This window comes from Numenius arquata, chromosome 1, assembly GCF_964106895.1.
Source record: "Numenius arquata chromosome 1, bNumArq3.hap1.1, whole genome shotgun sequence".
Classification (NCBI taxonomy): Eukaryota; Metazoa; Chordata; class Aves; order Charadriiformes; family Scolopacidae; genus Numenius; species Numenius arquata.
In genome coordinates this window covers 43,851,448-43,862,498 of record NC_133576.1, presented here as the reverse complement: position 1 = coordinate 43,862,498, position 11,051 = coordinate 43,851,448, and the positions used below count along the sequence as shown (strand labels likewise).

General features: G+C 48.2%; 1 protein-coding gene across 1 annotated transcript in view; it reads left to right on the top strand.

Moving 5' to 3' along the window:
• Positions 1 to 311: 311 nt before the first annotated feature.
• The window catches only part of RIPK4 (receptor interacting serine/threonine kinase 4), a 22,122-nt gene continuing 11,382 nt past the window's right edge, over positions 312 to 11,051 (top strand). Inside the window, exons 1-2 of the mRNA XM_074152420.1 lie at positions 312 to 493; positions 8,059 to 8,350. Coding sequence (XP_074008521.1) covers positions 312 to 493; positions 8,059 to 8,350 — 474 coding nt within the window. The remainder of the gene's footprint in view (positions 494 to 8,058; positions 8,351 to 11,051) is intronic.

Here is an 11,051-nt window from a genome sequence, read left to right as displayed (position 1 = left end):
GTGTCCCAAGCGTTGTCCCAGCCCCGGGGGCGGGGGAGGACGACGGGACAAGCCGGCTGCCTCCGTGGGACCAAGGAGGGCGCTAGGAGTCAGGAACCTGGACTCGGGATGGCGGGCCCGTCCCAGGAAGTGACGCCACTCCCCCTTTCCCCCCCCCCCCCCCCCCCGTTCCGTCACACCTGACTCACCTGGGCGGGCGGTGCCGGCGGCAGCGCTGCGCACCCCGGTGCCGGTCGGGCGGTGGCTGGCGACGACCGAGGGAAGGGAGCAGTCAGTCCGGCGGCGGCGGCGGCGGTAGCAGCGGCGGCAGCATGGCGCGGGAGCCCGGCTCGCCCTGGGCCATGGGGCTACTGAAAACTTTCGAGGAGAGCGAGTTCGGCAGCTGGGAGAAGATCGGTTCGGGGGGTTTCGGGCAGGTGTACAAGGTGCGGCACCTCCACTGGAAGACCTGGCTCGCCATCAAGTGCTCGCCCAGCCTGCATGTGGATGAGAAGTAAGGGGGTGGGGGACGGGACAGGGGAGGGAGGGTGGGAAGAGGCTCATCCCATGGGAGCGACCTATCTCCAGGCATCCTGGAGCCCTCAGTTGCCCCGCGGCTCCCCGGCTGCGCGTACGCGCAGCCGGGGAGCCGCGGGGCAACTGAGGGCTCCCCCTTAGTAGCCCAGCCCTCGTTTAAGCCGCTGAGAAAGGGCAAGGGCCGCCGCTCGGCTGCAGGGTAGGTCTTTAGCTTATTCCCCGGTTGCCACTCAGGGAAGCATTGGGGTTTGTGGGTTTTTTTTTTTTTGCCCTGCCCCTGGTCGTGCGTGTGTTGGCTGGCGCGGAAGCGTGAAGGCCAGCTGCCCCACCGAAGGTGGTCGACGAGGGTTGGACTAGACGATCTCCAAGATGTCCCTTCCAACCCCGTATCGTTCTGTGATTTTTGGGAAAGGTAGGGCCGGGCGGGAAGTTGCAGGGGTGGGAATGCCGAATGGGATTCCTCGGGGGGTGTGTGTCTTCTCGGGGATCAGTCAGTCATCTCCCCCTGCCTGGTGAAAAGCCAGCCCCGTAGCATTCTGCGTTTGGCATTTTGCATTTGCAGGTGTGTTAGTTGTGACTCCCCTTTGTGGCAGGTGCTGCTGGGGGGGTGCTGAGGTGCTGCCGCCTTTCAGGAGTGGGTGCTGAAAGGAGAGGTGCTGGGAAATAGCGTTCTCCAGCTTCAGTTCAGGGCCAGCGCTTTTCCCTGCCTCTGCCCAGGATATGTCCTCACCGGGTAGTCCAGTTCGGAGCCGTCTTGTGTGTTGTTGGTAAAGATGCCACATGGTGAGAACCTCCTCCAGATCACCTGCCCTCTCTAACTAGCTGTGGCCCGTGCTGGAGGATGGTCGGCTACGCTGTCCTCACGCCGTGTCTGTGTGATGGGGGCCTGTCGAGTACAGCTCTCCTTTCCTAGGAGAGGAAGGCTCTCAGATGCGTCTTTAGAAGAATCTTTCTGTTTTGAGGGACGGCAGTGATTTCCCAGCAGGTCAGCCTGTGCGCAGAGGGAGGTGAATGTGGCCAAGTTGCATTCATGGAGCTTTTCTAGCTCCACCTTGATCTCTGGGATCTCTGCCAACTCACGAGCTGATTCTGCAGCTCTTTGTTGTTTGTTTTTTTTTTTTTTTTGAGATGTGGGTTGATTCGGTCACAAAAGGTTTCTTTTGTTGCGGTTCCTGCAGGAGGAGGGAGAGAAGTTGGGCCAGGATTGAAAATGTTTGTAGGCCCGTCTTCTGCAAGATCATTAGGGTAGTGGGGCATCTTGCCCATTACCTGAATTGCTGACTTTGCCGTAGGCATGGCTCGCGTAGCATAGTAAATAAGATAAAAACATTCCTTGTTTAAAAGGGGAGAGTTTAATATATGCATAGGGCAACTGTGCTGTCTGTGAGTAACATGGAAAAGACCTCAAAAGTTGCTGAGGGTGTTTTATTGGGTTAACCTGTGAGCCCTCCTACCATTAGAACTTCAAAGTAGGTTTCAGACTTGATGCTTACTGAGGCCTAATCAGAGTTGTATTATAGCTGACTGATTTTTGCAGTTAAAACTAAAACATCTCTTAAAAATGAGCTAGAACATTTGTTACGCTTTTCATTTGCAGAATGCATTTAGAGATTTATTCAGAAGTTAATTTTCAGTGAGAGAAGAAGGATGCTCTCACCTGTTGTAATATAAACAATTAATTTTGAGGGCTGCTACCAAATCTCAATATATTCAATAAGCCTGTCGCTCAGTGGCTAGGAGCTGTGCAGATACTGGAAAGACCGTATGAATGTGCAGTGCAGTACATAAAAATGCCTTCAGAATTTGGGAACTTTGAGGGGTGTGGGGTTCCTGCAACTCCTGGTTCACTTTGACAATCCAATCCTTGAAACAATTTATTTGTTTTACTGCAGAATTTATGCTTCAAATGCTTAGGGAGAGCATTAACTGGAAGTTGGAGTGTCCCTGGCTGTTGAAATGGCTGTTTCCACAGAATTAAAGCTAAACTGAATTTGTATATACTTCTCTTTTGGTTCTTAGGGTGCTCTATCAAAGCCCTTTCGGTAGCTAGTAATGCTGCTCCCCTCTCTCCCCCCTCCCCCCAAAAAAAAAAAAAAAAAGACTTCTCACTCGAGTTGTGCCATTCCAGTGGTGGGGTGGGGGGCACAGACAAAATAAAACACTACCTCTTTAGTTCGCAGGTTGGAACAAGCCTGTGTAATTAGATTGTTAATCCCGGAGATTAACTTGACTGGCCGTTTCTTGGAACGCTGTGAAGCAGCCGAGTTAGAAGAACTACCAGTGGTATCAGAAACATTACCTGTAAAAACACAGAGAGGCTTTTTAAATTTTATTTATTTATTTAGTACCACATTAAAACCCTGTTTGTAATGGCTTGGTGGCGGTAATGCTCTGTGTACAGTCTCTCGTACTGTGTCTGCAGACAGTGAGAGATTTGAAGTAATTCCCTTGGCAATTATCGCAGCGTAGAGCCAAGTGGCCTCAAGCAGAAGAAAAACTGAATGTACAGCCAGCAGTGGTTTTACCTTGAAGCCCAAGCCCTCTCAGGCGATCGAGCCAGATTCCATTCCTAACACCTTATTTGCTCCCACTTTCTGTCTCCTGAGATCACGTTTCCCGCACGCGACTCAAGGTGCTCTCAGGATGGGGAGGGTCCATGTAAGCCTGAAGAAAAGAGAATGTGAGCCAGCAAGGTGGAGGAGCCTCTCCCCCGAGGACTTGCAGTGGAGAACGCAAGGTCTTCTCTCCTTACCCCCGTTGGCCAGAATGGAAGTATGGTCTGGAGAAAAAGGGCGGTGAGCTCAGAGAGCAACCTGGAAGCCTTTGTGGATTTCTTACAGCTGAACCTAAACGTGCAGGCTGTAATGAGTATGGACGACGTAACGGTTCCCAGAGAGGTTCTTCAGGACTCTTCTCTGGAGATGTTAGCCGGTGGGGGTGACTACAGGGTGTGGAGGTGGAAAGGTATGCTTTCTTGATTGGGGGGTAGGGGGTGGGAAATGAGCAAAACCCACACGGACCTCCCTCTGCAGGACCTGCACTTAGCTGTGGAATAGAATTCAGAAATTCAGGAGGTTTTAGAAGTGCTTTGCTGTTAGCAGATGCTGTATTTATTTAGGTAACGAAGGTGAATGAATGTCTGTTCTGGCAGCCTCTGGATGTATGGGTAGAACTTAATAACTCAGCTTGTGCTTCTTAAAGAGTAGGGGTGAGCTTAGGTGTCCGGGTTAGCCCGTTACCCCTTTGTACCAGAGCCATGCAGCAGAGGGCTGTTAGCAGGGCTAAGATCTGTGTTAACCTGAAAGAAAGGATTTTCCTTTCTCTTTTATTCTTTTTTTTTTTTTTCTTGCCCCAAACATGCTCTGTCCTGACTGTGCAGTGTTTTTTCTTTTCTCTTACATTCTTCTCTGAGGATCATTACTGTGAAGGTCATTAAAGATGTACCCTGCAGAGCAGAGGTTACAATATGCACTTAAACATCTGCCATGATGCAGACGAAAGAGTCACTGAAAAAAAAAAACCTGCAGGGTGTTGTATTTTTGTGGACCCCATCTTCACCGCCTGCAGTTTGCAAAGAGGTAACTTGCATTCCCCGCTGGAGAGCAGCGTGGCTGTGCAGGGCTGGATCTCCCCTGGGCTGGGAGAAGCCTGGCTGCTCTATGTCTGGAGGTAGTTCACAGAAACAGCCCCATTACAGGTTTTCAGGGCTTTTTGAGTTTCTCTGGAGCAACTTTAAACTGCTCCGTCTCAGACTCCATTAGGGAAATGTGGTGGTAGTGGTGGGGGAATATAAAACTGCAAGGACTGCCTTGTGAGTTTAAAGTTGTATTTTTATAACACAGTGTTATCTTTAGGGCATAAAGATTGGATGCATGCAAATGTGGATGTAGTCATAATTCTTGCTGTTCTTGTGGCAGGGTTTGTGGTACAAGGGCTGTGCCCTGGGGAGTGAGGCGGTGGGCAGGAGTAAGGCCCTTGTCTCTCCAGGAGAATCTGAAGAATGCAGCCCTATCTGGTCGGGGTCTGACTTTGAGCAGAAGCAGACAGCTGTTTCAGGGATGTCAGTGGTCCCTCATTCATGTAATGCTTCTAATTGCTTTGAAAATGGGAGATCTGTTATTGACTTCTTCTCTGACAAAGATACTGTTTGGCACCAAACCCAGTGCTAGATCCCTTGCTGTGCATGCCCCTGACCCCTAATACTATTATAGGGGAAAATGTATGCACCCCATGATTTACATGAGCTTGGCTGCCCTGTGTGCAAGGTTTTTCTTTTTCTTTTCCTTTTTTAATTTTTATCACTATAATGTTAGGATATAGTAGTGGGGGGAAGGGGAGTGGAGCCAAGGTGCTTAGAGAAGGTAATTCTGACTCTTTAATCTTGTAGGTGTTAAATAAGAAACTATTATAAGAGAGGCTAGTCTCACGCCTCTTGACTGAGAAACCTCAGAAGAGGCTTTTCTTTTCCTTCACTTTGGAGGGAAGTGTTTCTTGGTGATAGTTCAGAGTAATTTCTAAGCTCTAGGAGTAACTGAGCAGCAATCATCCCATCCCATACTTTGATCTATTAAATGGGAACTTGAAGGATACCTACAGCATCCTTTGTGGCAGCTTTAGCACTTGTGTATTGAGGTGATGGGTGTATGGAGAACACCTAAGGCTGTGCTGAGTGCCAGCAACACCTGGCACTAAGGGAAAAGGAAAGACCTTTCATCTTCGTCTGATGGAGATCTTGCTTTAACGACCTGTCTGTGTTAATAAGATTAATGCAAGTGCACTCCAGCACTTGGCTAATGACCGAGTTGTACTTTGGCTCTCTTTATTTCTTTTGTCTTATTTCCTTTTCTGTTTTCTAAAAGTGACAGTATTTAAAAACTGGCGTGTCTCCCCGGCTGTAGCAGGTCGCTGGCTGATTGAGTTCTGAAGGCTGTGGGTATGGGAAGATGCTGAAGGTGGCAATTGTTCTTTGTTGGGGGTTTTATTAAACAGGCAAATTAGATAAAGGGCATTTGCCTGTTAATTAGTCAGTTAATTCATTCATATAACTGGGTCTGGTCCAAGCAGAAAGGGAGCTTTTTTTTTTATTATTATTATTTTGTTGAAAGTAGAAATTCTCTCTTCATGGGGGAATATGTTCCATTTTGAGCAGCTGATGCCTGTGATTTTGGTGATCATCTCTAAGGCTGTCGTTAGCCCTGGAACCCCATCCCCGGGAGTCTAGTGGTTCTTGTTAGGCTTTAGCTGTTGCTGGGTTCTTGCCTTGCCTTGGAGGGCTCAGACAGGTATTTTACATCCCTGACTCCAGAGCTCAGCCCGCCGAAGCCTGGTGAATTTTGCTGGCTATGCATGTGGCTTGGGGGCAAGGAGTTGGTTGCCTTATTCATAGGCGCTCCCTTCCAGCGTGCCAAAGAGCAAACTGGGTACTTGTCTACAAAGGCAATTATTTCACAAGAAAGTTGCTGTAGGGAGCAGCAGGAGCCAACATGGTTAATAGAGGGAAAAGATTTCCCTTATCTTTTCTTTTTTTTTTCTTTTCTTCTTCAGTGCGTATGTCCCTCTTGAACCACTTTTCAGCCTGATCTTGCCTCTGAAATAGGTCTGCTTCTTCTTGCTAGGCTAGGCTCGCCCCCAGCCTGAAATGTTAACTGCATCGGGCTATTGCAGGCTGCTACAGCTGGTTAGGAACAGGCAGCAGACGCGTTCCCAACCTTGTCTGGGCGAACATCCACTCTGCGCTTCCCACAGCAGGCGAAGCAGAGGGGAAGGGGACGGGGTCACAGGAGCGTCCTAATGCGGAGGAGTCTAAGGGCTAAATGATGGCTCCTGAAATCGCTCCCACGTGGGAGCATCGAGGGTCCCTTGCAGGCCGTGTTTCAGCGTGGGTGGTGCGTGCTGTCCCCTGGGCCACTCGGGCATCAGCGAGGGGGGACATACGGGAAGGGGAGACTTCACTGTGCGAACGTTGGACTCGGCGTTTTTCTTTTTAGAAGCAGACTGTGCTTCTAGTTGGCCTTGGATTTTAAAAACAATAAAAAATTTGATTGAGCTGATAGCTCTGCCATGGCAGAGGCTTCCACGGTGGTAACTGGCATCACTTCTTAATGGCACAGGGCACAAACTGTGACTGGGTCGGGATTGGTCCCCAGATATTTTCCAGCTCTCAGAGACTGGCAGAGGGAGCAGGTGATAGAGCTTTCTGCCTTGCCAAAGGGTATGAGCATCTTTCTTCTGATCAGTTGTTGCAGCCGCTGTGGATATGCTCGCTGAGCTTTATATTTAAACCCTGGTGTCTTCCAGGAGAGCCAGTCGTCTCAAAAGTTCTGCATGGGGTGGAGAAGCATCAAAGCAATCTTTTTGTCTTTTAAAATAGGACTCTCTGTTTATCAGGGGTCTGTGTTAAAACTTTGTCCTATTACTTTGGGTACTTTTCTCCAATAGATAGTGTACACACCTTGGGTACATTACAAGAGCCGTTGTGTAATAAGAGAGGGTCAATAAGTTTGGGCAATATTATCTGACCTCCTTGTGTCCTCTTTTGTGAACCAGTGGGTGGCAGCAACAATGCTGCATCGCTACCTGTGGCCCAAAGCTGCTCTGGGTACTGCCCATCATCACTAATAATGTAGCTTTTAACAGACTGAAGATTTTTTTCATCCACCAGGTGTGCTCCTCTATAGGGACACAGTTGGCCGGAGGAGAGGACCCTTGTTTCCTCTTGCGAACGCGACTCCCAGCAGGTTGGCCGTGTGTGAGGTGCAGAAGGAGGGCATGGCAATTAAGGGTCTTGACCTGGGAGGCTGCAGCTTGGACTGAGTAACACTTCGTGCCCTGTGGGGTCAGGCTAAAGTGACCCGTAAACAACCCAGGGGTGCTCATTACACGTGCCGGCGCCGGTACTGTTACATCACCAAAAATGGTGTGCCGGGAGTTTTCGGCATCTGCTGGAGCCGAGCGAGCGTAGTATCGGAGTTGCCAAGTCTGGGGTTTTTGAGGATAAGGAGGCTCTTGCTGGGTCCCCTCAGCTATAGCAGGCAGCTTGCTCCCCTAAATGGTGGGTCCTGGGGTTTCCTCTCCCAGGGCCTGGGTCCGTGCGCTGGCAGCCTGCGCCGGCATGGCGGCTGAAGCAACGCCGTCCCTGCTCGCTCCTGATTAATGCAGCCTTATGACTCACAAAAAAATTAATGACACTAGCCCAAGGAGTTACAGCAGGGGTAAATGTGGGCACTACACGTATCGTCCTCGTTCTGAACAGCACAGCATAAACATCAAAGCGGGGAGACGGGCTTTACGCTGGGGATATTTGTGCTGTCGAAGTGTACAGCTCGTCTGTGGTTCAGCAGCTGTGAGCTGCCTGCCACTGGAAGCATAACACAAAGGTAGGAACGGTGGAAATCTGCCTGGAGTACAGGCTGATGAGATGTAGCGTGGTCACGAAAGCGATGATCAAGTGTGGTGTTCACTTTCATAAGAAAGGTTTTGTGCGTATTTCGGGGGGGAAGAAACACCTAGTCCATGCTTCACCTTCTGTTCTCTTCTATCCAGGGAGCGCATGGAGTTACTGGAAGAAGCCAGGAAGATGGAGATGGCAAAGTTTCGCTACATCCTTCCTGTTTATGGCATCTGTAAAGAGCCTGTTGGCTTGGTCATGGAATACATGGAAACGGGGTCTCTGGAAAAACTCCTGGCTTCTGAACCTCTGCCCTGGGAATTGCGCTTCCGAATCATCCATGAGACAGCTGTAGGGATGAACTTCCTGCACTGCATGTCCCCTCCGCTGCTCCACCTGGACCTCAAGCCTGCAAACATCCTGCTTGATGCCCACTACCATGTCAAGGTATGCATTGGGCACTCTGTGCCAGGGACCCACTTTTGGATATTCCTGTATGGCTCCTGCCAAACTCAAAGCCCTGAGAGAAACCAGCAACAAAAACCACCCAGTAACCCAATCGCTCCAGTCCCCAAACTTGCTTACCTGATTCATGCATCATTTTGTTACAACCTCTATTGAGGTTGAGTTAGGGAGCTTGTGAGAACTCTCCTGAAATTTTAGGAGGGTGCTAGTGTGGTGAGCTCTGGTTCAGAAACCTAATGGGTCCTGCTATAATTTTCCTTGCAGTAGGATCATGAGGCAGATGAGAACAGGGAGAGAAAAGTTGTGTGAACCTATAAATCATCTGTGCCACTTGCACAGCTTTCTGTCTAGGTCCTTCTGGCTTTGTACGCTCCACTAAATACCCAAATCTCATTTACAGCTGGAGTCCAGAGAAGCCTTCCTGGAGGCAACTCATTTTCTTCTTTCATTTGCTCAGAGCATATGCAGTGAAGAAGTATCTCTGACTGCTTATGCATACCAGAGGTCACTTAAGGAAATTTTTGTGTCTGTATCAGCATGAAATTCTTCTTGTTATCCGTTTCCAGAGTAAGCTAGCAAAACTTGTTGGCCTTCTCTGTTGGAGGCTCTGTTTTGACAGCTGGACTAAGAAGGTTGTGCTTGATTTTTTTGATCCTTCTGGAGAAGAAAGAGACTAAAATACGTAGTTTTCCTGATTTTTTTTTTTTTTTTTTTTTTTTTAAATCAATGGCTAAACTCTTCTCCTTAGAACTGTAGGTTTAATCATGTTGGCTGGCTGATACAACTCAGTACAAGTACAGTGATTTTAATTGGTGCCATCATCCATCTGCTTGGTTTTCCTGCCCCCTTCAAACTGGCCAAATGTCTTTGGCCTGCACCATTCTAAAAATGATGTTTTCATTTCATGAAAACATCTCTCCTGATGTCATGAGAGGGTTGGAGCCATAAGAGGTGTGTGCCTCTAATGAAATCACACCTGTGACCGTCTCAGATTTTTTACTAGGCCCCTTAGTGGCTTAGAAGAATTTTCTTTCTGTAGTAGTAGGCATCTACAGGTGGTCCATGGTATTATGGTCAAAACATCAGGGTTTGAACTGTTGAAAGTATATTCTCACACATTGGTGCCGAGAGGCCGTCGCTAAGTATTTATTTACCTAAAGTTTGTGCTTGCTTGCATAACTTCTTAAATTCCTAATTCTTGACTCATCCACAAGCCAAGATATGAAGGCTGTATTTTTCTCACTGTTTCAGGAGGTTGAAATCCTGCCTGCTACTCTGCCTACTGTATAGCCTGTATTGGGTGGTGATGTAATACAAGAGGCAAAGTGCAAAATGTTCAAAAAAAATGTTTCTGGTGAGGTCATGGTCATTGTTGACATGCCTAAACTGTGGCTGTTCGCTCTGTATATGGAACACATGAAGGTCTTTGTACCCTTTCCATCAAGTTCAGAAAAGAGTGGTCTAATCCAAGCCTCTTTCCAGCCAGCAGTCTTTTACATCTGCAGGCATCTTGGAAACCTCTCCAAGCAGCAAAGCAGACATAGGAACCTATATGCAAAATAAGAGATGTACATATTCTGTGAGGTGCCCTCACTTTAAAAATGTGGCCTCAAACCTTCTTTTTGTGTGATGTGAAACTTGTAATTAAATTTCAGACCCTGCAGCTTGATTGGATGTGCATTTTCTTGCTGGAAGGCTAATGGAGCTAATGATTGAAGTGTTTTTACTTTTTTAATGTTAGCATTAATTTAGTAGGTGACCTGTCCCTAATAGAATCCTAAGGTGAGTGAAGAGATGTTGCAGACTGTAAAAGGAGAGTTCGGAGGTAGGGAGGACTTTTATAAACCGTTTGCCCTTGAGCCAGGAAACAGACGGTCTTCCAGTGGAGCACATTAGAAATGCTTCTGTGCTGTATTGCTGGTTAAATGGAAACACACCCTTCTTCTTTTACGAGCACACCACTTACTGTAAAAACCCTAAGTGAGGATGATGACTAACGCAGTAGTGTTGTACAGAACTTATCATCAAGTGGGTGCCTCCATATCATAAAGCCGTCTCCTGTGCATTACATAAGTGTGCGCTGAATTTTGTTCTTGGGAGGATAATTAAGAGGATGGGATTAGCCTGAGCACTGAGCAGGGATATAGACAGACAGATACTAACTTTTTCAAAGGCGTGTTGGGGATTCCTTGGTGATTTCAAATATATGTATATAATATATACAACACAAGGTAAGGCTTTGCTGTTTTTTGGAGGATGGATGGATGCGTGCATGCATGCCTCCTCCCCTGGGAGTGGTGGTGGTGGAGCTCGATATTGACAAGAGCCTAAGCTGAGAGCTCCCTTCCTCTCTGTGTCCTGCTCCATCTTGGTTGCCTTAAGCAGAGTGGTTTCCTTGGGAGGATTACTCCATACACAGACAGGCTTTGCTAGCCAGGATCAGTCTGCATTTGTTTTTTTCTTTCATTTCAACCTATTTCCATTTGTATTGACAAGATCCTCCCTGCCCCGTTCTCCAGCGTTCCACAGATGCAGCCTTCCAGTACTTACGGGCTGCTCAACATCTAGTTTTTGCTTAACTGGACCACGTTTTATGACCCTGTTCTTCAGCTCTCCCGTCTGTACGAGTTCTGGATCTCTCCCCTGGGCTGCCTGAGATGCGGCAGCGGCTTGGGGGGTGCTT